Consider the following 24,276-nt stretch of genomic DNA (forward strand, 5'->3'; position numbering starts at 1 on the left):
TGTATATTAACATGGACATGAATTACGGTCATGGAGATGGCAATGGGAACAGATGCAAGAGACAGAGAGTAAAGGAAAAGAAGATGATCCCCAAGGTTCTGAGCCTAACAGACACAATGGGAGTGAGACAGGAACTTGAAGGAGTAGCTGTCTATTGAGGTAGATGACTGACACAATTTCAGACAAATTGACGTTGGGGCTCCAGTGGAAAATCCAACAGAGAATATTTAGTGGGTATGCTTCATGAACTCAAGCCTATAAGTCCAAATACCTTAGAAGCTCAGGGTAGACTTATAAATTGTATGAAGCATTTAGAGAGTTGTACAGGCTGTTTCGGTTCCTTTTGCACATGTTTTGGGCTTATAGAATGACTGAGTTAGTATAGAAATGTGTTAGTCAATGGATAAGAAAGAAAACTCCTGTCCGTTGGTTAATAGCAAGTAATCCCTGTGCTTCTTTTCTCTTACCAGTAAAAGGCTTCTCTTTTTCTCGTACTGCCAATTTTGTACTATTTCTCATATTATTAACTCATGGAAGACTTTAAACTCTTATAAAGCCACAGAATTTTTCAGTTCTGTATTATTTTCATCAGCCATCTAAAGAGAACATCATTTTTAATTTTAATATTTACTTTTAATTGTTTTATATATTAAAAATATATCAGGTACCTTTTATAAATACAAACAGATTTTGAGGTTAATTATCATGTGGGTGTTTCACCCAGATTCCATCCAGCTTTTCTGGTATCCTGTGACTCTAATCCCTTTGAATTTATTTATCAGCTGTAGATGAAACAAGTATAAACTTTTTAGTGTTATTATTAAAATTTTCCTTAGCCAGTAACCTTTTGGGATTGATTTAATAATGTGAGTAAACATTTATTGAATATATATACATGCCTGTCTAATCACTTGATGTTTATCATGTATCATTATGAGACCTGTTATATAAATAAGGAAATATAAGAAACAAAGGTATTAATAATTTTATCCAAGATCTCAGGATTACTAATTGGTAAGTTTGGGATTCAAACCTCAGAGGTCTGAGTCAGAGAACACACATTTAGCCACTGGATTCTTCATTGAGAAACTGAGCTACTTTACAGTTGATGTGTGCTGTTACACAAACACATCATCTAGAATAATTGTCCTCCACGTCTTTGCTCACTTGACATTGTTAATATAGCCTTCATTCCAGTCGTAGCCCTTGAGTGAGATAAAGCCCTATGACATTTTTCTGTTTTGGTTTAATTTGGGTTCAGTCAACATCATTCGTCCTTTGAACTCCTCCTCTGCATTGTACTTTCCCGGTACATAGCTCCTACAGAAGGCTCTCAGATTGAATTTGCATTTGCAAACATAATTCCACTTTCTCCATGATTTTTCCTGGGCTCTGGGAAACACCAGTGGGGGAAATACTATTTTAAGGTTCTGATTCTCTTCATGGGATTCTGAGAGATTATGCTCTAATTCAGTCTTCACAACTGAATCTACCATGACTATAAGTTCATGTATAGCAACAGTGGATGCTTATAACTGCAGAATTTAATGTGACATTAGCGAATACCAGTTTTTAGAATATTGTAAGTCTCTCTACCATAAATTGGAAGTTGTACTTCCATTTTTATTGTCTCAAATTGCTGGCTATCTCTCTGAAGGAATGTTGGTATTTCTCTGAAGACCTTAAGTCTTTCAAGCATGAAAATACAATAGTTTTATGTAGTAACTATTTTATATGGCATTATGTAATAATGCTGGGATAACCTCTATGCAAAGTCGTGGCTATCAGGAGTCTTTGAACTTTATTTACATCAGATTTCTTCATTACCTATTTTGTAGAGGGGGAGTCTGTGATCAAAATTTAAACCTCCTTTGAGCTTCTCTTACATGAGAAGAACTGAGATACAGAGCTAATTTTTTTTCACACAAGATGATCACTGGGTTTAGCTTTGCTATTCAACTTACAATACATTTATGTGACAGAATTCAGATAACAGCTAAAATTTACCAGTGCTTCGACCATATTAAATTAATTCTTGAATTGAAGTAGTTCACTGTTAATGAAAATCAGTGTGTAAACTTTTAAACCATGCTGTCCTCGATTTTATGTGAGGGACATAAAAATGTGGTACCTGGCAGAGTGCCAGGCACTTAAAAATGAAATTGCTAATAAAATGCTAACAGTAACCTTACAAGAAAACCATTACTATCTGAATTTTATATGAAAGTCTGAAAAATAATTCACCAAAGTCAAACAACTAGTAATTTGCAAATCCAGGTTTGAATGGTTGAGAACGTATCTTCTTTTCATGGCATAGTATATGGGTATGTATTTAATAAGATTTAACTGTTAAGATCAGATTATCTCTCTTTTCAGGGAATTAGTTAACAAAATGTTTCTTTATAGGTAAGTCTCAGTGATACCCTGTATTGACTAAGATATTCTTTAATTAAATAAATAAATATTTATATTAATTGGCCTAGAAATCTATTATCTCTATGACTGAAAAAAATCAGTCACTATTGATCATTGCCTGAACAGAGCCTGTAATACAGTAACATATTTGTGAATAAGTTGGTTATTATAATGCAGCTCAAATTCTAAGAAATAAACCCAAACCAGGAAACAACAGAAAAATATTTTTTGTTAGAACTGTTGGATAATTATGAAGGTAGATATATGAGTGTGTATATAAAATGAAAATAATTTAGTGAAGGGTATGTTCGGGCCATGATGAAAGTAAGTCTGTCCTGTTGCTAAGAATATTACATTCTAATACTCATACATGTATGAATCCATTTATCCATCCACCTATTCAAGTAGAGATTCTGCAAGTATGTGCAATTTATTTGAGGGCAGGATTTAATAGAAGATGCCTTCCTAACAATTATAATATCTTTTTCTAGGAGTTTTCTAAACGAACGGAAGGTATTGCTGTCCAGGCTGAAAATCTTGTGAAGGAAGCTTCTGAGATACCACTTGGGCCCAAGAATAAGCAGCTGCTGCAGCAGCAGGCCAAGACAATCAAAGAGCAAGTCAAAAAATTAGAAGACACACTTGAAGAAGAGTACGTGCTTGACAAGTCCTAAACTTTCTTCTCTGAGATAAAGTTTCATAAAGTCTTTCCTGTATATTGTATTCAAAACATCCTTTAAAAATCTCAAAGTGTCTGTGTATTTCAGCATGTTTTGAGGAAGCAACTCACAGTTCAAAAGAAAGGATCACCAAGACAGAAACCATCATCTGTATAGCAGAGCAGAAAAAATATGAGGGATGTGGTTTTTGCATTGTAAAGTGATTTTGTTCATGAGAAAGCCATATCTATTAAATTCTGTGGCCTTCGTACAATCTCAAAGAAGAACCAGTACTTAAAATAATTTTTTTTACTGTATTATTCTGCTGTCACCAGTGAGAAAGAGGAAGAGATATTTTGGTTGTGTAGATGCTAGGCTTAAATATAGATAACATAGACTAAGAGTCTCCATCTCCAAGAAGCTCCCAGAGCTTGTTTACAATGCCTCAATATTTGAATTGTCACTGACTGATATTATTTCCAAAAACTCAACTTATTTTACTTTTAAACATTTAATATTTGTCTATCTAAAGAGAAAATAAAAATAGTGTGGCCTATGGTCTGCCATTATGTACAAAATATACACACAAAAAATCTGGAGGGGATAAATAATATGAAGTTACGGCTAACATTCTTCAAAGTCATATGGCTGAATATTTTTATTAAAAGTTCTTTACTGGCAAAGCACCAATACATGCTATTCTTAAGGTATAGGACATAATTTCTAAGGTGGATTTTAAAGTGTAAAACTTATTTTTAATACTAGTCACACCTTGAAATTAACATTGTACTTTGTTAAATAGTTTAAAGGAAATTATGACTTAAAACTTTGAGAACTTTACATTAAATGTTACCCATCAAGTTATGAAAAAAATGAAACTTAGAATTTGTTAGAAAAAAGCTACTTTTATTAGAAGTGCCCATTTGAATCTGTTTCATTTGAAAACTTGCAGCATATCTTAGTTTGCATTACCTGTACTGATGAGAAGATTAGGCACACCCAGGGTATACATTTGAGACTGCAATATTATTTAATTTGACATTCAATGATGCCATTGCATTCATCTTGATGTCTTCAAGTGCCTTTTGGTAAACAGGGAAATTCTTTCATTTTTTTTTTAACCCAAGGACTTATCAGTTTAATGACATACTGTTAGTTTCTTAGTCTTTTTTCTAAACTGAAAGCCATAATCACATGATTATATACGCATAGCTAATACAAACTGGATATCTGTAGTTGAAATTTTATACACTAGATTTATAACAAATAAAGCCCAAATTTTCTAAAAGCAGTTAGGGTGCTCATGTACAAGAATGTTTAAGAGTCTTTTAGAATCAAGATGGTACAAACATCTACGAATAGCTGAAATCATTATAGATTATAAATCACAGGTTTAGCTCTAATAATAAAACAGTTCTTGCAAGGCAGCATGGGATTCAGATTACAAACTCTATCTTGATTCATCAAGATGCATTTTATAAAGATCTCTGAGTATAGAGCATCCCTACCCTATCTCTGCTCTAAGAGCAAAAGGACCTTGTCCACAAAATCAAGACCGCCAAAAGACTGTGTGCTGGAATCTATGTGGGCGGCTTATTAAAAGTCCGGGCAGCTACTGGTCACGTGCAGAGCTTACCTAGATTATACCTGGATTCAAACCCCTTCGGGCCCAGCAATATTTTGTTCAAAGCACAGTTCCATTCATAACATAGTGTAGATACTACCTCGTTAAATGCTCATTCTCAGAGGAGTAAGATAGGAAGACTTGAGGACTAACTACGCAGATCGAATGTGCATTTTTTTCCTGTTCCAATAGTTTCCACTTTGACGTGGTCACAAATGTCTTCACTATCTTTTCATCTGCTGATTTAAAGGAAAATGTATTGTTGTTTTCTATTAAAATACTGCATTTTCTTTACTTAATTTGGTTAATTTTAGTATTAAAACCATGGAAATGGTGAAAAACAAGTGGGATCATTTTGGCAATAATTTTGAGACCCTGTCCGTCTGGATAACTGAGAAAGAAAAAGAACTCAATGCCTTGGAAACTTCGTCATCTGCCATGGACATGCAAATCAACCAGATTAAGGTGACCTGCTCACACGTTACGTTTATGATCCGTATCTAGCTTTTAAGAACTCCTTTCTTAACATTTCATCAAATGCTAGTTGGCCCCACGACAAATCTCTCATTGCTATGTGACTCTATTAAAATTCAGTTCACCCAACATGATGAGCTAAGAGGTCTTGATTGATACCGGGCAACACTTTATAGTTGGAGTTATGTATTAATATTTCCTGACTTATGCATTCAAAGTCAGTATTGTGTGCAATATCATTAAAATGTTTTTATGGTTACTTTACTCTTTTCCTTGCTTTTGAATTAACCTACTGGAGTGCTCTGTTGATTCTTTTATACAACATGAAATGTATTCATCATTTACAACTGTACTTTATAAGCATTATTCCAAATATCTAGCCCAAGTGTTAGTGGCATCTACCCTTAAAGACCACAAGGAGGAGAAATAACTTTCTTTAGGTGAAACAATCAGACTCCACGGCTCTAATGCTTTCATGTATGACAGCCTTTGGGCACAGACTGAGAGGCTCTGATATGTTAGCTCTCCCAGCTCTAAAATAACCATGTGCATAGACGGTCATTATTCACTTCATTCAAATAGTTTAAGAAAGAAAGGACTAAAAGAAATGAATTCTCTTTCTTTCATACATTTTTTACATGACATATTTACAAAATACAGCCACTTCTTTTTCTAATCTCTCTCTCTCTCTTTCTCGAATGGGAAAACCCTCTGCCATTTCATTCAATTAAAAATAGTAAAATAAATACCCAAGTATTTCACATCATGGCTCAGAACAAGTCATTACCGTGTGCACTGTGGAAGGGTGCAATGTTGCTTAGCTAAGATTACATTACCGTGCAGATTATCCTGGTTTATCACACATCTTTTGCAATCAAGGATATGTAGATTCTGGTATATGGAGTTTGTTAATGTCTTATGTGGTATACTAGGGAAAACAGATATCAACCCTCTAAGATATGTTCATGAATATTAATTTCTAATGCTGTTTTTAAAACTTGTCATTTAAAACTTTCACTACACCCTAAGCAAATAAAAAATAACATAGTTAAATAGTTTTATCAAAAATTTTCTTTCAAAAAATTTTGACATACACTTTTTAATTTGTTTGTTCTTGCCATAATTCATTTTATTATTATTATTTCAACCTCAATTCAATTCCATGACTTCTGAAATATATCAGTGACCAAATGTCATCACCTTTGATTACACATTTTATTTTTAAATATATAAACATTCAGTTGTAGATTTCCATGTCATTAGACTAGAAAAACATTTTAATATTCCAGTATGGTATTTTGGAAACTATCTAAAATGTATCAAATGAATATGAATAATAGTAAAAAGTATTTGCTAGAAATAAGCAAAATTGGTGCAGAATACATTAGTACTGTGGATTTAGGATTAGGTTCACTTTCTGTTTCCAAACAAAAGATGATATTATAGGAAATATTAGAAATAAGGTAGCACTTATCATAGTGTTGCACTTTAAAACAACCTTAGGATTAAACCTAAAGGAAGTATTTGTATTGCTGAGAGATATTTATCTGTAAGCCCACTTTTATGCTTCATTACATACTATTCCAAATTGACTGATTTTCTTATTCTTAGTTGATTATTTACAAAAGATAACATACACTGGGTTCATCTTCCATCTTCCCTTTTTGGATTAGAATCCAACAATGTGATTACATAGTTGGCATTTAGGAATTTGTTGGTGATATGTATTATTCTAAAATCTAAGAACTTTGGTCTTAAGATTGCTTCATGGAGGCACCTAAAACCCTTTTTGGCCCATAGGAGGCACCAAATACATATTTGTTGAACTTCTGAGTAATTTTTCTAAAACGTATCACCTTGAAGAACCGCAAAACAAAGAAAGGTTGTATTCATGTTCGAATCACAAGTCTCTATGAGATATAGCACTGTAGTCCTGCATATGAAAAATAAAAATAAACAAGCGATAAGCACCTGGCACTTAATCTGATGTAAATTATTTCTGATGGTCTCAGCCAGACAAGTTATTTCTGACTATGTTTTCTCATGTAGACGTAAGTCAAACATTTATTTTTTCTAGGGGCACTGTATTCTCCATTTAACTTACTTGAAACTGAGACTTGTCTGAATATTTGGCTTTATTTGATTGGAAGATTTGGCTTTCTCTCAGAGAAATCATGTTCATTCTCTTCTGCATAAATTAGCCTCTATGTATATGATAGACATATCTCCTTCCCCCCTACCCCCCACATATCCTAGGGACCATCAGTGCTTTCCATGTGTTAGCTAATACATAAAGAATCATCCTGCTCCAAATGGGAATTACCACCTATTGGTTCCTCACCGTAGAGGCCACAGCTAATGATAAAGCGGTGGAGCCTTCATGAGTAGGAGGAGCAGCGCCCCCGTATTTGTTAGAAATGCAAAGTCTTGGCCTCGCCTTAGACCTGCTGAGTCTGAGTCCCTGTGGATGGGGGCCCAGGTGATCCTAATATATTCCAAATTCTGAAACCACTGGCATAAAGACTAGATGATAAATTTGAAAAGGCTGGCTTTAGGTAAGAGCAGAATCAGAAAAGCTTTTAGCTTGGGAAGATAGGAAATACTCAACCAAGTTAGAGGGAAATTGAACGACCATCAATACTAACATTTCTATGAGGTACTGGACCACACTGCATCCCAGATCCACTGGTTACAAGGCAAAACTCACAGGATATGCAGGGAATTCTCTGTACCTTTAGACATACTTCTAGTTCAGTAAGACATGAACTACAAAAATAGAAACAATATGAAATACAGGGACATCTCCCTGCCCACTTCACTGCAACAGGAGTAGCTATTTCCCTTTATTCTCTATGCAGTGAGCACGACCACCATCAGTTAGTATTTTTCAGACATGGTCTGCACCTCTCTTCTCCCCAAATAAGGTCCGGAAACATGATGTTTGTTCATAGTTGCTCTCTAATAGCCCAAGCATGTTGAAATGTCAGCTAAGAAAATCTCTCCTAATTTTCACTCTGAGCAGATAATCTATTATTTCAGGAAGACAAGTTTGCTCAGCCTACATTGTCATTTTTCTTGTTTTAAATATTAGGTCACGATTCAGGAAATAGAAAGCAAGATCGGCTGCATTACAGAGCTAGAGGAAGCAGCTCAGTCTTTCGCTCAGTTTGTCACCACTGGAGAATCTGCTCGCATCAAAGCCAAGTTGACGCAAATAAGAAGGTACTGGGAAGAACTCCGAGAGCACGCGCAGTGTTTGGAAGGTACAATCCTGGGACATTTATCTCAACAGCAAAAGTTTGAAGAGACTCTTAGAAAGGTGAGAATGGGTCCGTACATGCCAAAGTTACTCTTCCCTATTGCATCGATAATGAAATGCAATACACAGTCCAGAAAGAGTGAGAAGGCACAATTTGCCAATCATTTACCAAGTTGTCAATGATCACCAAGTTTTTAAATATTCGTGTGGTACCTTTGTTGAGGTAATATAAAAATACCATTCTGCATTGTGTCCAGATAGGCATTAAGGCTTATCTATTCCTTTCGAACAGTGGGACACATCAATTTTAGATTAAAAAAAATATATATATATTATCATTATTTTGAAAGTTATCCAAAAATATAGGCATGCTGCTTCCTCAATAACTTTTTCTGCCTTGACATACATTTTTCCCACCATTATTTTTGTATTTCACTAATGTTTTAGATCCAGAAGTCTGTGTCTGAATTTGAAGACAAACTTGCTGATCCAATTAAAATATGTTCTTCAGCCACAGAAACATACAAAATTCTCCAAGAACATATGGTAAGAGGAATCTGATAATTCGTGCTTGAAAACATAGGAAATATTTTGATGACAGTTAAAATTGAAAGGATTTGTATGTTACTTGAGGAACGATAAGTATCAAACATACTCACTGTACATAACACAAGAAATAGAAGTATGTGAGTCTTTATTAAAAATGTATATGAGAGGAAGATTCATTTACAATATATTTCTCATAATTAGAACATGTAACTTTCTGATTCTAGCTTTAGTGAATTCTGTTATTTCTTGTCAGCATTATAAAAAATTAAATGTGCATAAAAAACTGCATTGTGCATAGCAGATTTTAAGTTTTAACTCACTACACTCAGATGTGCAAAGAGTATGTTCTCACTAACCTTTCACTGATGACTAGCTTTTTTGATCTGGTATCTAAACTGGTATCGCCAGAGAGGTGTTCTGCAAAGAAACAGACAGATGCCGTGGGTGTAATTTAGACGAAGGAGCAAAAGGGGAGAATTAGGCACAGAAAAAAAAAGCTAAAAAGAAATGTATTGGGGTGCCTGGGTGGCTCAGTTGGTTAAGCGTCCGACTTCGGCTCAGGTCATGATCTCATGGTTTGTGGGTTCAAGCCCCGCGTCGGGCTCTGTGCTGACAGCTAGCTCAGAGCCTGGAGCCTGTTTCAGATTCTGTGTCTCCCTTTCTCTCTGACTCTCCCCTGCTCATGCTGTCTCTATCTCTCTCTCAAAAATAAATAAAACATTTTTTAAAAATGTATTAATTAATAAAAAATAATATGTTGCCTTTAATATATCTTCATGGACACACACATATAACGTGCCTAGGGCAGGGGCTACAGTGATAGAAAGCAAACAGTTGACAAAGGAACACCTGGAAAGGGAAGTGGAATTTATATCATTTGGATACTTAAAATAAGAATGCATTTTTTAGGGCACCTGGGAGGCTCCGTCGATTAAGCTTCCGGCTCTTGGTTTCAGCTCAGATCATAATCTCATGGTTTTTGAGTTCAAGCCCCACATCAGACTCTGTGCTGACAGTAAGGAGCCTGCTTGGAATTCTCTCTCTCCCTCTCTCTCTCTGCCCCTCCCCCACTCTTGCTCTCTCAGTCTCTCAAGATAAATAAACTTAAAAAATATTTTTAAAAAGTGCATTTTTGTGCTACTTAGGTAATTTTTTGATTTCCTAATTCCTAATTTCATGGAATTATTTTAATAGTTAACTAAGTCAGGGGCACCTGGGTGGTTCAGTCGGTTAAGCATCCCACTTCAGCTCAGTTCATGATGTTGTGGTTCTTGAGTTTGAGCCCCATGTCAAGCCCTGTACTGACAGCTCAGAGTCTGGAGCCTGCTTAGGAGTCTGTGACTCCCACTCTCCATGCCCCTCCCCTCACTCACTCTCTGTCTTTCTCCATCTTTCAAAAAAAAAGGTTAAAAATTTTTTTTAAATAGTTAACTAAGTCAATAATTGAGTCCCAGAGATGATAATGTTCTATTTTTTCTAGCATTTGGATTTCTTAAAGCAGATAATTTTTTTCTCTATCGTGATTGTATGATCTGTAAAATGAGAATATTGAAAGAACATAACTCTTAAGATTCTTATGAAGATTAAATGTGTTAAAATATGAAATGTACCTAAAATAGTACCCGCCACATCTGAGGCACCGTTATTATTCTCACTGATTCCTGTTAGCAGATATGCCAGCTATATCGCTCCCCATATATATATTTTTCTTTTATATTCAAGTTAGTTAACATACAGTGTAGGCTTGGCCCCCGGAGTAGAACCCAGTGATTCATCACTTACATATGACACCCAGTGCTCATCCCCAAAAGTTCCCTCCTTAATGCCCATCATCCATCCCCACTTTCAGCAACTGTCAGCTTGTTCTCTGTATTTAGGAGTCTCTTATGGTTTGCCTCCCTCTCTGTTTTTACCTTATTTTTCCTTCCCTTACCCTATGTTCATCTGTTGAGTTTCTCAAATTCTACATGAGTGAAATCATGTGATATTTGTCTTTCTCTTACTGACTTATTTTGCTTAGCATAATACCCTCCAATTCTATCCACATTGTTGCAAATGGCAAGATTTCATTCTTTTTCATCACTAAGTAGCAGCTATCAACAATAGCCAAATTATGGAAAGAGCCCAATGTCCATCAACTGATGAGTGGATAAAGAAGATGCCGTACACGGAGACAATGGAATATGACTTCCCATAAGTTTTCGATAGATTATTGCATGTTACATATCGTTCTTACAAACTAAATAGATGGTTTTTTAAAATACGTATTTGCCATAAAATGAATAATAATTTTCACAAATTATCTGAATTGTTAAGGGAAAGTTGAAATTATTCAGATCTACAGCAGTAAATTCTTATTTGTGGAAAAGCCTTTACATTTTCCCCATGCATGAAGCAGTGCTCCTCACTGACTATGTTTTGCTGAAGATCATGGACAGAGACATTTTTTAGTACCATTGCTAGTTATTATGACTTAGGCAGAATTTGGGGTGGTGATGGGTCTCAGAGAAACATGTGAGCCTCATTTCTTGATGGTGTGCTTCCTTTGCTCTCCTCTTGCCTAATGTTAGGATCTCTGCCAGGCCCTGGAGGCGCTGAGCAGCGCAGTGACCGCAGCCTCGGCCAGCGCACAGAAGGTGGCTCCCAGAGTCGCCTCCGCGGGTCAGGAGGCAGCGGCCCTGCAGCAGAGGTACGAGGAGACGCGGCGACGGGCCAAGGAGCGGCAGGCCGCGCTGGAGAACCTGCTGGCCCACTGGCAGAGGTGAGCATCCTTGCCTCCCGAGTTGGCAGCATGGAACATTCTGGACCAGCTGTTGGGAAACAGTCATCCCAGTTGTAAAACACATCAACTCATGTGTTTAATATGGGAAGATCTTGGCCTTTGTTAGACCAAGGGAGTGGAGAAGATGTATGTGTACCTTTCATATCACACAGATACAAAACGTGTACAAATACATATACGAACGTGAAGGGAATGGGTTTTGTTTTGTGTTTTTACGTTTATATCCAGGAATAACATAAGCAACATTCTATTATTTGTAATGGTTACTGTTGGAGCCTGCAACTTTGGAAAGGTTTCGTTTTTCTGAAAGGATAACCTTGGATAAATTCGTTTCTCATCTCTGCTTTCTTTAGGCTGGAGAAAGAATTGTCAACCTTTTTAACCTGGTTAGAGCGGTGTGAAGCAATAGCGAGTTCTCCAGAAACAGACATTACTGCAGACAGAGTCAAGGTAGAGAGTGAACTTCAGTCGATACAGGCAAGTTCACGCACAGTTTTTCTCCTTGACTTGGAGGGTTTCCCACAGTCTTGATTCTGCTGCCTTTCGGGTTTATTGTGCACTGCTCTTCTTCATTAATGGCCTAGAAAGTTGCTCCTCAGAAGAAGTCAGTCCCAGTGACCGTTTCCTGCCCTGAGGATAGACAGCAGTCCTCAGTCCACACTGAAAAAAAAAAAAAAAAGTTCTTATCTCTTTATAAAGGTGCAAAGAAAGGAAGTCACAGCTCTTTTTCTTAAAAATGACACAAGATATGTGGCCACATAGAATTATTCCTACACATCTCTACACAGAATGTAAGCGCTATACGGGTTAGGGGACCAGGAGGCGGCTGAAGGCACAGTATCTGCCAGGCTACCCCACACTGTACATTCCTTGTACATTCACGCATTCTGGCTGTGTGTGTTTTGTCCTGCACAGCCTGAGTCCCAGTTCTGCTTTATGATCTTTCCTGTCATCCACAGGTTGTGTCCTCTGTCCTCTGAAAACTTTAGCGTGTTTCCTTGTATCACACACATTGGCCTCATTCAGGAGGGGGAAAAAGCATGGTGACAAGCATCTGCTATGTGCCACGCTACATTATAATCCCATTCAGCTCCACGTTATGAGTGCTTTTCTTTCATCTCGTATTAGATGCAAACCACAATTTTTATGCACCGCTCGTAGCACCTCCGAGATTCATTGCCTGGTTAAAAATACGTCAGCCTGTGGCACAGAAACAAAATGAAGAGCCCTAAAGCTTCCCAGCTGGCCTAATGTAGTCTCTAAATAAAGAGAGAAACCATGTTCCTGGTACCCAAAATTACGTCTCTATTATTGTTAGAAATGCGTCGTTTTTCTTTAACAATAGCTTTTCTTTTGATTCTCTTCACCACCTCCATTTCTTCCTCTTGAAAGAAATTCTTTGGCTTCTAAAGTTGGCTAACGTAAAAGAACTCAGACTTTGGAAAACAAATTCAGGTTTCAGGAGCATTTTTAATGTTCCATTAAAGGTTAAGCAGATTCATTCTAAATTGGGTAATAAAGACTCTGTTTAGGCCTGGTCCCAATGACCTCTGTTTTGCAAGAATGAAAGCCTTTGGATAACCACCACCTGTATCACATGGTCCTTCTTAGTCAGTCATGCAGGGATGAGATCTGCAGTGTGTTCTGGTTCTTTCAGGCGCTGCAGAACGAAGTTGTAGCCCAGGCCTCAATCTACAGCAACCTTTTGCAATTGAAGGAATCACTGTTCTCAGTGGCCTCCAAAGAGGATGTGAAAATGATGAAACTACATTTGGAGCAGCTGGATGAGAGATGGAGAGATTTGCCACAGATAATTAGCAAAAGGTTGGGTTTTCTAAAAAATTTTTTTATATCAGTTTTTTTTTGAATGGTGAGCATACAAGGTAAGAAAACAGAGTTTTGTTGCTTTACTTGACCAAGATATTGGTCAAGAAAAGTATAGATGGGGAAAATTACTTTATCATTTAAAAACTAAAAGAGTTAATGCAAAGGAAACAGTCAACAAAACTGAAAGACAACTTACTGAATGGGAGAAGATATTTGCAAGCGACATAGGCAGTAAAGGGTTGGTATACAAAATATATAAAGAACTTATATAATTCAACCTCCAAAATTCAAATAATCCAATTAAAAATGGGCAGGTGACATGAACAGACATTTCTCCAAAGAAGACATGGAGATGGCCAACAGACACACACACAAAAAAGATGCTAAACATCACTCATCATCAGGAAAATGCAAACTAAAACCACAATGAGACTAACAACAGGACATCTGTCAGAATGGCTAAAATTCAAAACACAAGAAATAACAAGTGTTGGTGAGGATGTGGAGAAAAAGGAACCCTCATGGACTATTTATGGGAATGCAAACTGGTGCAGCCACTGTGGAAAACAGCATGGAGTTTCCTCAAAAAAATTAAAAATGGAATTACGATATGATCTAGTAATTCCACTATTGAGTATTTACCCAAAAAATGCAAAAACACATTTGAAAAGATACATTCACTCGTATGTATTTAGTAGCATTATTTACAATTGCCTAATTATGGAAGCAGCCCAAATGTTCACTGATAGATGAATAGATAAAGAAGAAGTGGTATGTATACAATGGCATATTTTTCTGCCACAAAAATGAAATCTTGCCATTTGCAACAACATGAATGGATCTAGAGGATATTATACTAAGCAAAATAAGTCAGTCAGAGAGAGACAAATACCATATGACTCCACTCCTCTGAGGAATTTAAGAAACAACACAAATGAGCAAAGAAAAAAAAGAGACAAAGCAAGAAACAGATTCTGAATTATAGAGAATAAACTGATGGTCACCAGAGGGGAGGGGTGTGGGGGGATGGGTGAAATAGATGAAGAGGATTAAGACTGCACTTACTGTGTTGAGCATTGGATAATGTATAGAGTTGTGGAATCACTATATTGCATACCTGAAACTAACACCTATGTTAACTATACTGGAATAAAAATTTTAGTTTATTCATTTATTTAAATATTTTATTAATTACTTTTGAGAGAGAGAAAGTGCAAGAGGGAAGGTTAGAGTGAGAGTGAGGAGGGGCAGAGAGAGAGGGAGACAGAAGAACCAAAGCACTGAGAGTGCAGACCCCAGTGCAGGGCTCGAACTCATGACCATGAGATCATGACCTGAGCCAAAATCAAGAGTCAGGTGCTTAAACGGGCTGAGCCACCCAGGTGCACCTGAAATTAAAATTTAAAAAGAAAGAAGGGAACAAGCCTCAAAGTTCTCACAAATTAGCATTTCTGAGGAACCACTGTCCAAAATTTTAGTCTTACAATTAGGGCAAGTGATCAAACTGGTTGAAATATATTGAAGAGGGAAGGGTTGCTCATGTTTGTATTCTTTTTGCCCAGGCTGTTTGTGTACAGGAGAAAAATGGTAATTAAAATGTTGTCTCACATGGTATTTCTCAACCGAGGCAGTGGCAGTGTGGAGCACTGCTGTATCAGATGAGGTCAGAGAAGTTGATTATGTGGGGTCCCTCACAGACCACAATCTTGGTTTTGGAGTTCACCTTCCTCTGTGCAACAGGAAATTGCCTCCATGTCTAAGCTTGGCAGACAGTGAGTGGTTACGTTAACACCAGTCCTGGCCGTTACCTAGAGAGTGACTTGTAGGGATACAGTGGTGGCACGAAGGAGCCCATTTAGGAGGCCAGCGAATTGATGAAGCAATTTAGACCCAGGTAGGGTTGTGGAAATGGAGAGGAGAACACAGAATGTACTGTGGTGGGAGGTGGGGGGTGGGGGTAAGCACAGATCAGATGTGATGGTAAAGAGCTGGAGGCTATAAAATGGCTCATAGGACCACCTCAGGGATGGTGATAACATTAACCGAGATGCAGACAACTGAGTATATAGGGTTTTGAGAAGTGGAAAACATCAAGAATTGATTTGTCCAAGAATGACAACATCACTTTTGCCCTCATTTAAGCTTATTGCAAAGGTACATCATTGCCTTTTTCTGTTTATTCGTGGGACATTTTAACTTTTAACACCTTTCTCTACCTAGGATTACTTTTCTTCAGTCTGTGGTCTCTGAACACCAGCAATTTGATGAACTGCTGCTTTCCTTTTCTGTCTGGATTAAGCTGTTTCTCAGTGAATTACAAACTACTTCGGAGATAAGCATAACAGACCATCAGGTGGCATTTACTAGGCACAAGGTAAAGTGCATTCTTTTAAGATCGAAGAATTTGTTCATGAAAGAGAGCCCTTGAATTATAAAGAAAAGAAATATCTTTTTAAATATCAACCATTGGGCAGCAATTTAACCCTGCATTCATATGCAGTTTTTAAAATAATTGAGCATATGGGTGCAGGCAATGTGTTATGCAGTTAAGTGAAGCAGATAAAACCACTTCAGATAAAATAGGCCATCAAGTTAAGACACTATTTCTTCAAAATGGAGCAAATGATTTCTAGGGCAAAGTGATGAGAACGTTCATTTTTTAAACCTCCTAGTTTGTTTTGTTCCAATGCTGACAACCAGTGTTGCGGGATCTTTTACCTTAATACCCGGGGCACCTTGTCTCGCCACGTTGAAGAAGGAAGAGGTGGACATGGAATAAAATGAGCAGCAGACACAAGTTTATTAGAGTTTAAGATCAGAAAGTCAAAGTAGTATGAAAACTCTCTTTGCAGAGAGGGAGCATTTGAAAGTGAATGGCTGGGACTATAGGCGAGTGTCTTTGGTTTATAAGGGTCTGGTGGAGGCCCCTCCTCCTTTCCCTTCCCCCTCATTCCTTCTCAGGTCCTACCCTTACAGGCTAGATAACTATGTGCTGGGCTGTCCATTCCTGATCGGCTCCTTTCCATTGGATGAGCAGTGGTCTGTGGCTGTACTGTTACTTGTGGGTCACACATTTTATGGTCTACTACTTATTTTTGGTCAGGTCTTTTGTCAAATTCCTAAAGGAACCTGAGGGGGAATAGATGGGGTCTGTTACATTTTAAGAGGAACCTTTGGCCCCAGAGAGTTTGCTGTGGTCAGACACTCCCAGCAGTGTCCCAAAATACGTGTTTCTCACCATCCAGGGATCTCAGGTCCTAACCTTTCTCTCTGCCTATTTTACCTTACCTTTCCCTATCATACTAATACTGAATTCCAAAGCTTTAATCACACAGTTTTTTCTGAATAACTGTTTAGCTTGAAAGTTATTTAAAATTCTTGATTTATTTTCCTTATTTATAAATTATGTATAATATCTATCCTGGAATAAAAATAACGTTAAAACAAACAGATATTGATCAAGTATTGCGGTAGTCGGAGATAAGCTACATAATAAACTTATAACAACATTTAATGATAAAACATTTAATATTTATTGAGCACTCACTTTGTGCCAGCTTTGCTAATTGGATTTCCTCAAAGGAATAGTACTTACTTGCTCATATCGTTATGACCTCAAGTACTTTTAAGACTTGGAGCAAGATGCGCCTTGAAGTTAGGCTCCTACCCTATAAAGAGACAAGGAAGTGGGGGTACTATCTTCCTTCATGATGATATTTCATAAGTGTTACCCAGCTGAAAAGAGTTCCTTTGTCCTTGTGCAACAGAAAACCAAATAGCATAGCACTGGGCTTTTCCAGAGGGAAAGATTTATGGCCAAGCGTGGAGATAAGAGGCCGGCTCACACCTGTCTCCCCAGAGGGTTGGGGTTGGGTGCGTTGAAGGATAAGGAGTTAAGATGGAGATATGGGAAAAGGGAGGTATTCTCTCTAAGCCATGCATACAGGAATTGTGTCTTTTCATGGGACACATGTTCATTAAATGGCAGTGTTAGCATGGCCAGCTGGGGAAGATTGAGAGGTATGTCCTCATAGAGGTTACTCTATTTTACTTTTGATTGTTTCTGTGCAACTGCAAGGATTCTTCCCAGCTTACTCTAGTCTTTGCTTATCTGTGGTCACTCCACTTCTACCAAACAAGCTCATAAATCAGTCAGGTCAACCAGGGTTCCCTTAGGATAAAACCATCAAGCATTTGTTAGCTCAATGTGTAGTTTGGAAAGGATGTTCCCCATGTTCCTGAGAAATATATTCTGGGGATATAACTGTACAGAAGCTTTTAAAAAGATTTGTATCTCAAAAGGGCAGAGAATGAATTTGTAAATTCTCCAAAGTAAAGGCTCAAAGAAGCTTTCTAAAGTTTAATAGTCAAGCTGAGGAGAATGTTAAGGCCACTGTGGTCAAGATTAAGATAGGTGATCATTTCTCTTTAATGGGAACCTTGCTGAGATTGTTAGCAATGCTTTAAGAGATTTCAAACATGATTTATTGTGAGCAAGTCAAATTTCCTATACAACAGTCTCATTGAGTTCATATTCATTTCTATAAAGAAGGGAGCTAAAATCTGTGTGTTTTCATCTGCTTCACCCACAAGAGGCTAATCTACTCCTCTGATCCTTTCCTACAAGCTCTGTTAGAATTAGCTTTATTGTGTGTGTGTGTGTGTGTGTGTGTGTGTGTGTGTGTAAAGGGTTGTACAAAATGGAAGGTTTTCCTAGGAAGGAGAGTGAGACAAGGAAGTTATTAGCAAAAGAAAAGATCCTTTAAGGCAAGGTCACTTTCCCTTAGGGGTTGAGCTGGGGGTCTTATCTTGTAGATTACCTCCTCTTCCTTGGGTAGTGGGGGGAAGGAGAGGGCCCAGGTGACAGATTACCTCATGTCAGTCAGATTCCTGACTGACAAGTTAACACTATATTTCTAGAGGAGTCTGAAACCGCAGTTACATTAGGTATGAAAGGCCAGTTTGGTGACATGACCTACCATAAGTGACTCTGTTTTGGTCCTGTGATTTGTTTTTTGACTAATAATATAAAAATATGATTATATATACTATAATATAGTATTTATATAGTATATATACTAAAACTATATGTGTACATATATATTTTAATTTTCCAAAGTATGCACATATGTACGTATTTATATAAAATTTCCTTTTGCTCTATCTTTTCCATGGAACCAGTTAGTTCCAAATCAGAGTTGTGTTTTATGTGAAGCCTATAGAGGAGAAAATGGGAAATTTTCAGAACATTTCTAAAAGATTCACCATAGATGACCTTTAAATCCTACACTGTCCATTGCATTTAAAATGATCTTTTTTATTATTTTTTAAAGTTATTTATTTTGAGAGAGAGAGAGAGAGACAGCATAAGTAGGGTAGGGCAGAGAGAGGGGAGAAAGAGAGAATCCCAAGCAGACTCCATGCTGTCAGCACAGAGGCTGAGGTGGGGCTCGAACTCACTAACCGTGAGATCATGACCAGAGCCCAAATCACAAGTTGGACGCTTAACCACCTGAGCCACCCAGGCGCCCCCATTTAAAATGTATGTTGATATGAGAAATCCTGAATATATCTGTGTCATTAGCCACAGTGTATCTGAGGCCTCCATAACGCTCTCTTCCCTTCCAGGACCACGAAGCGGAAGTAGAGAGCAAAAAGGGAGAATTGCAGAGTCTGCAGGATCACCTAATGAAGCTGGGTGCTCTGGGTCGAGCCGAGGACCTCCGCCTCCTGCAGGGCAGGGCCGAGGACTGCTTCCAGCTGTTCGAGGAGGCCAGCCAGGTGGTGGGAAGGCGGCAGCTGGCCCTGTCCCAGTTGGCTGAGTTCCTACAGAGCCATGCCTCTCTGTCAGGGGTTCTCCACCAGCTGAGGCACACGGTGGAAGCAGCTGGCAGTATGAATAAGAAGCAGACAGATTTATTAAAAAAGGACCTAAATCGTGCGATTCAAGATGCCAAAGCATTAGAATCCACGGCCGTCAGTCTTGACGGCCTTCTCGCCAAAGCCCAATACCATCTTAAAAGCGGAAGTTCCGAGCAAAGGACTTCCTGCAGAACGACAGCTGATCACCTCTGTTTTGAGTTAGAGAGGATCCAGAGCCTTCTGGGAACTAAGCAGAGTGAAGCAGATGCCCTGGCAGTATTGAAAAAGGCATTCCAAGACCAGAAAGAGGAGTTGCTGAAAAGCATTGAGGACATCGAAGAAAGGACGGACAAGGAGAGGCTGAAGGAACCTACGCGGCAAGCTCTTCAGCAGAGGTGGGAAGAAAGCGCGGAGCCAGTCGTTTGGTTTATGTTTTCTTTGTTCTGGAATAAACTCTTGTGCAACACTTTCACAGGATCCTATTTAGCCACTTCTTTTAATATTTTGAGAATAAAATTAATGAGTAATTTGACACTCAGCAAGTACTAAAATTTCTTTGGTTTCCTTAAGGACTTTCTTAAGGGCTCTCTCTGTTTAAGCCACTCTAAGATCTTATTTATAATGGACTAGACAGATCCTATTATCTATTTTAATTTTTTTATTTACAAAATTTTTTTTTAATTTATTCTTTTTGAGAGAGTAAGCGGGGAAGGAGCAGGGAGACCAAGGGGGACAGAGCATCCAAAGCGGACTCTGTGCTGATGGCAGAGAGCCCAAAGTGGGGCTTGAATTCACAAACCGTGAGATCATAACCTGGGTCAAAGCCAGACTCTTAATTAACTGAGCCACCCAGGTGCCCCATGTTATCTGTTTTTAAACAATGTTTAGCTGTTAGGAGAAGGACCTCATCTTCTGTAGTAGGAATGAAAGCAGAGGATTCAGTGATAAAAATATGAGAGTGTTCCAGGGCGCCTGGGTGGCTCTGTCACTTCAGCGTCCAGCTTCAGCTCAGGTCATGGTCTCATGGTTCGTGGGTTCAAGCCCCACGTCGGGCTCTGTGCTGACAGCCAGCTCAGAGCCTGGAGCCTGTTTCAGATTCTGTGTCTCCCTCTCTCTCTGACCCTCCCCTGCTCATGCTGTCTCTATCTCTCTCAAGAATAAATAAAAACATTAAAAAATTAAAAAATATATATATATGAGGGTGTTCCTCCTGGTGGTTGCCCGCCCCTCAGAAGACTGGAGTGAGCTTGTTAGTTGAGAGTGAGTGAGAGGACGCTGGCAGAGAGAGAGAATGGGAAAAAATGGTTCTTTGGGAGACAGGAAATTGAAATCATTTCTCTGGAAGCCTGATAAGGCTTGAGATTTATATTCCTTCACTTCAAGTGAAACCAGTCAGCTTGGCAGAGTGGTTTTCACCAACTATTTTTAACTGTTTGCTTGGAGGTACAGAGAAGACAGACAAGTGGGTTTAAGTGAAGGTGGGGTCTTGTCAGGTGAGGTTAATAGAGAACCCAAGGGATCAGGAGTATTTTTTCTACGGTAAATTCGAAAGTAACTTTTTCCTCTAATACTGTAAACTTCATCTCAATCTTACTTTTTCTTCTTTTTTAAAAAATGTTTGTTCATTTACTTTGAGAGAGAGAAACAGAGCATGAGCAGGGGAGGGGTAGAGAGAGAGAGGGAGAGAGCCAAGCTGGCTTCTCACTGTTAGTATGGAGCCTGATGTGGGGCTTGATCTCATGAACTGTGAGATCATGACCTGGGCCAAAATCAGGAGTCAGACGCTTAGACTGAGCCACCCAGTCACCCCTCTCCCCCCTCCTCTTATTTTTCCTTCTTAATAGACCTTTCTCCCCACTTATGTTCTCAGGGTCGTTTCTCTTCCACTTTTTTCAGGGGGCAAAGAAACAGCTGAAATGCATTCATACCAAGGTGTCCATAATTGATAAGGGTCAGGTCAATCATACCCAGACCACTGTGATATGCTTCCTTTTAACTGGAGCCAAGCATTTAGCAAAGGTGTACAGTTAGATAATAATGGCTCTTGAGGTTACATGCCTACTGAGCAATAAGCTGACTTGTGTAACAACAAACTTACAAAAAGTAATACAATTTGAGAAGGAAAAATACCCTCCAGAGTGAAGACAAAATGAGGAACAGGTACGGGAAGGGAACAAGAGCTCACCCAGTGAGTCAGCACTCGGTTGGTGCTGTAGGGCGAGACAGACAGGGGGCCCTAACATTGCTGGAAGGAAGGCCCAAGTTGGGCTCAATACCTTTAACACTGAACTCACCATACTCACACAGAGATTATAGAAAATGTTGCATTGAATTGCTGGATTTATTGAACTCCAGCCATACTTACGCATCACTGTACAATGTTGGGCAAATAGCCTGTCTTCTTGTGAGGTGCAAATAATGATAATGACTGCTCTTAACTACTCTGTTTTGAGAACTAAATGGAATAATGCATGTGCACTCACTTTATAGACTCTACAGCACTATACCAAAATGCAAGAATCCATGAGCCCATAGCTGCCTCTATAAGGCCACATTTTACAAGTGCTCAAATAGTAATATATTAGGGACAAAAAATAAAGCTATTTTTATTTTCAATGAAACAACTGTTTCCTTAAATATTGTTATTTTACATGAATTGGACCTCAGGGCACAGAAGGACTTCATACCAAAGACCTACTTTGCTTACAAGCCCAGCCCTGGTCTTACAAGTCTTAAGTTATGAAAGCAAAATAGAAAGAGAAAAGAAACTTAATAGAAAGTTGATGAAGAATAGCGAAAATGACTTTAAATGTTTCCTAAGGTCCGGTATGAATTCTGCAAATTTAATTTTTAAAAGTGTCATTCTCAGTTGATGTCCCTTAATGTAATTGTTGTGTTAAAAGTCTTTCTAGACACCTAGGGTGCCTGGGTGGCTCAGTCAGTTAAGCGTCCAACTTCGGCTCGAGGTCATAATCCAGCAGTTCCTGAGTTCAAGCCTTGCATGGGGCTCTGTGCTGACGGCTCAGAGCCTGGAGTCTGCTTCGCATTCTGTGTCTCCCTCTCTGCCTCTCCGCCACTCACACTGTGTCTCTCTCTTGCTCTCTTTCAAAAATAAATAAGTGTTAAAAAAAAGTAAAAAAGTTTTTTCTATATATCTGTAGGTGTGGTTTATGGAGAAGAAATATTAATTCTTACCTTTAATAAATTAATAATCCAATAACTTTTTAATTCACAGATTGAGAGTCTTTAATCAGCTAGAGGATGAACTGAATTCTCATGAGCATGAACTATGTTGGTTGAAAGACAAAGCTAAACAAATTGCTCAGAAAGATGTAGCCTTTGCATCTGAGGTTGATAGGGAGATAAACCGCTTAGAGGTCACCTGGGATGATACCAAAAGACTAATTCATGAAAAGTAAGTAAAAATCCTCTCAGTCTTTGTTTTCAACTTTCTGTTTTGTGGTGCTGGGCTGTTGTCTGTTGATTTGCATTGGTGTGACCAAGAGTTGAGTATCTTTTGCCACCTTGGGTATTCTGTGCCTCTTTAGTAAGTTAAAAATCTCATCCTACAGAACTTGATTGAGGAAGTTGGCTCGAAATAACAATGAAAGGTATAGCGTAGTGCTTAAAAGCAGGAGCTGTCAACAATTACAAAGTGCTGCCGTGAGAGTCCTACCGTCTCATTTTCTTTTTCTGTTTTGTTTTAGTTGTTTGTAATTAAGATATGATATACATATATAATAAATCTCATCTGTTAAGTGTATGCCCTTAACCTGTATGAGTTTAACACACATTCAGTTTATGGTTACACACACACTGTATAAGCAACTATTACAATGATCAAATCTTCCATAACTTTCCACCACCTGAAAAAATCCCTCCATGTCTCATTATAGTCAACCCCTCCCCCACGTATAGTCCCTGGCAACTATTGATCAGTTTTATGTCTCTGGAATATTATCTTTTTGAGAATCACATACAAATGGATTCTTTCCAGTTTGGGTGGTTATAAATAAAGCATCGATAAACACTCATCTTCAATTTGTGTGGGTGCCTTAAGTTTTTACTGCACTTGGGTAAATGCCTTCTTTTACTTAGCACAATGTACATTGTTATGTGTATTAATAACATCTATTCATTTTTAGAGCTGAATAATATTTCATTTTATAGGTATACCACAGCTTATTCATTTACCAGTTGATTGATATTTGGGTTCTTTCCAGTTTAATGACAAAAAAGCATCTATAAACATTCGTGTTTAGTTTTTTATGTACATAAGTTTCCTATTGTATACAATTGATTATTAATGCAAGCTTTTAGAAAGTTAACCATGTTGTAAAATTTCATTCCATGTTATTGAATATTTTCCTAAATTGTGATTTGTAGAGATTGCAAAGTTTTCAATTATAAGACTATATCAGAGTTTATTCAACTAATAGCCTATTTTGGGGGTGCCCGGGTGGCTAAGCTGGTTAAGCATCCAACTTTGGCCTAGGTCATGATCTCATAGTTCATGAGTTCAAGCCCCATGTCAGGCTCTGTGCTGACAGCTCAGAGCCTAGAGCCTGTTTTAGATTCTGTGTCTCCCTCTCTCTCTGACCCTCCCTAGATCACACTTGCTCTTTCTCTTTCTCTCTCTGTCAAAAATATATAAACCTAAAAAAATTAATAGCTAGTTATTAACATTTGGGTTATTTCTTTTTCCCATATTATAAATAATGATGGAAAGATTGTAATTTTACCTAAATCTTAGTGTACATCTTTTTCTTTGGAAAAATTCCTACATGTAGAATTGCCTGATCAGAGACATTTTATGCTTATAAAC

General features: G+C 38.0%; 1 protein-coding gene across 1 annotated transcript in view; it reads left to right on the forward strand.

Moving 5' to 3' along the window:
* SYNE1 (spectrin repeat containing nuclear envelope protein 1) overlaps positions 1-24,276 on the forward strand; it is a 457,258-nt gene that overhangs the window by 172,099 nt on the left and 260,883 nt on the right. Inside the window, exons 30-39 of the mRNA XM_077775982.1 lie at positions 2,907-3,067; positions 5,013-5,163; positions 8,264-8,491; positions 8,879-8,977; positions 11,551-11,741; positions 12,116-12,239; positions 13,420-13,586; positions 15,810-15,963; positions 19,218-19,846; positions 22,687-22,866. Coding sequence (XP_077632108.1) covers positions 2,907-3,067; positions 5,013-5,163; positions 8,264-8,491; positions 8,879-8,977; positions 11,551-11,741; positions 12,116-12,239; positions 13,420-13,586; positions 15,810-15,963; positions 19,218-19,846; positions 22,687-22,866 — 2,084 coding nt within the window. The remainder of the gene's footprint in view (positions 1-2,906; positions 3,068-5,012; positions 5,164-8,263; positions 8,492-8,878; positions 8,978-11,550; positions 11,742-12,115; positions 12,240-13,419; positions 13,587-15,809; positions 15,964-19,217; positions 19,847-22,686; positions 22,867-24,276) is intronic.

This window comes from Crocuta crocuta, unplaced genomic scaffold (genome assembly GCF_008692635.1).
Source record: "Crocuta crocuta isolate KB4526 unplaced genomic scaffold, BGI_CrCroc_1.0 scaffold25, whole genome shotgun sequence".
NCBI lineage: Eukaryota > Metazoa > Chordata > Mammalia > Carnivora > Hyaenidae > Crocuta > Crocuta crocuta.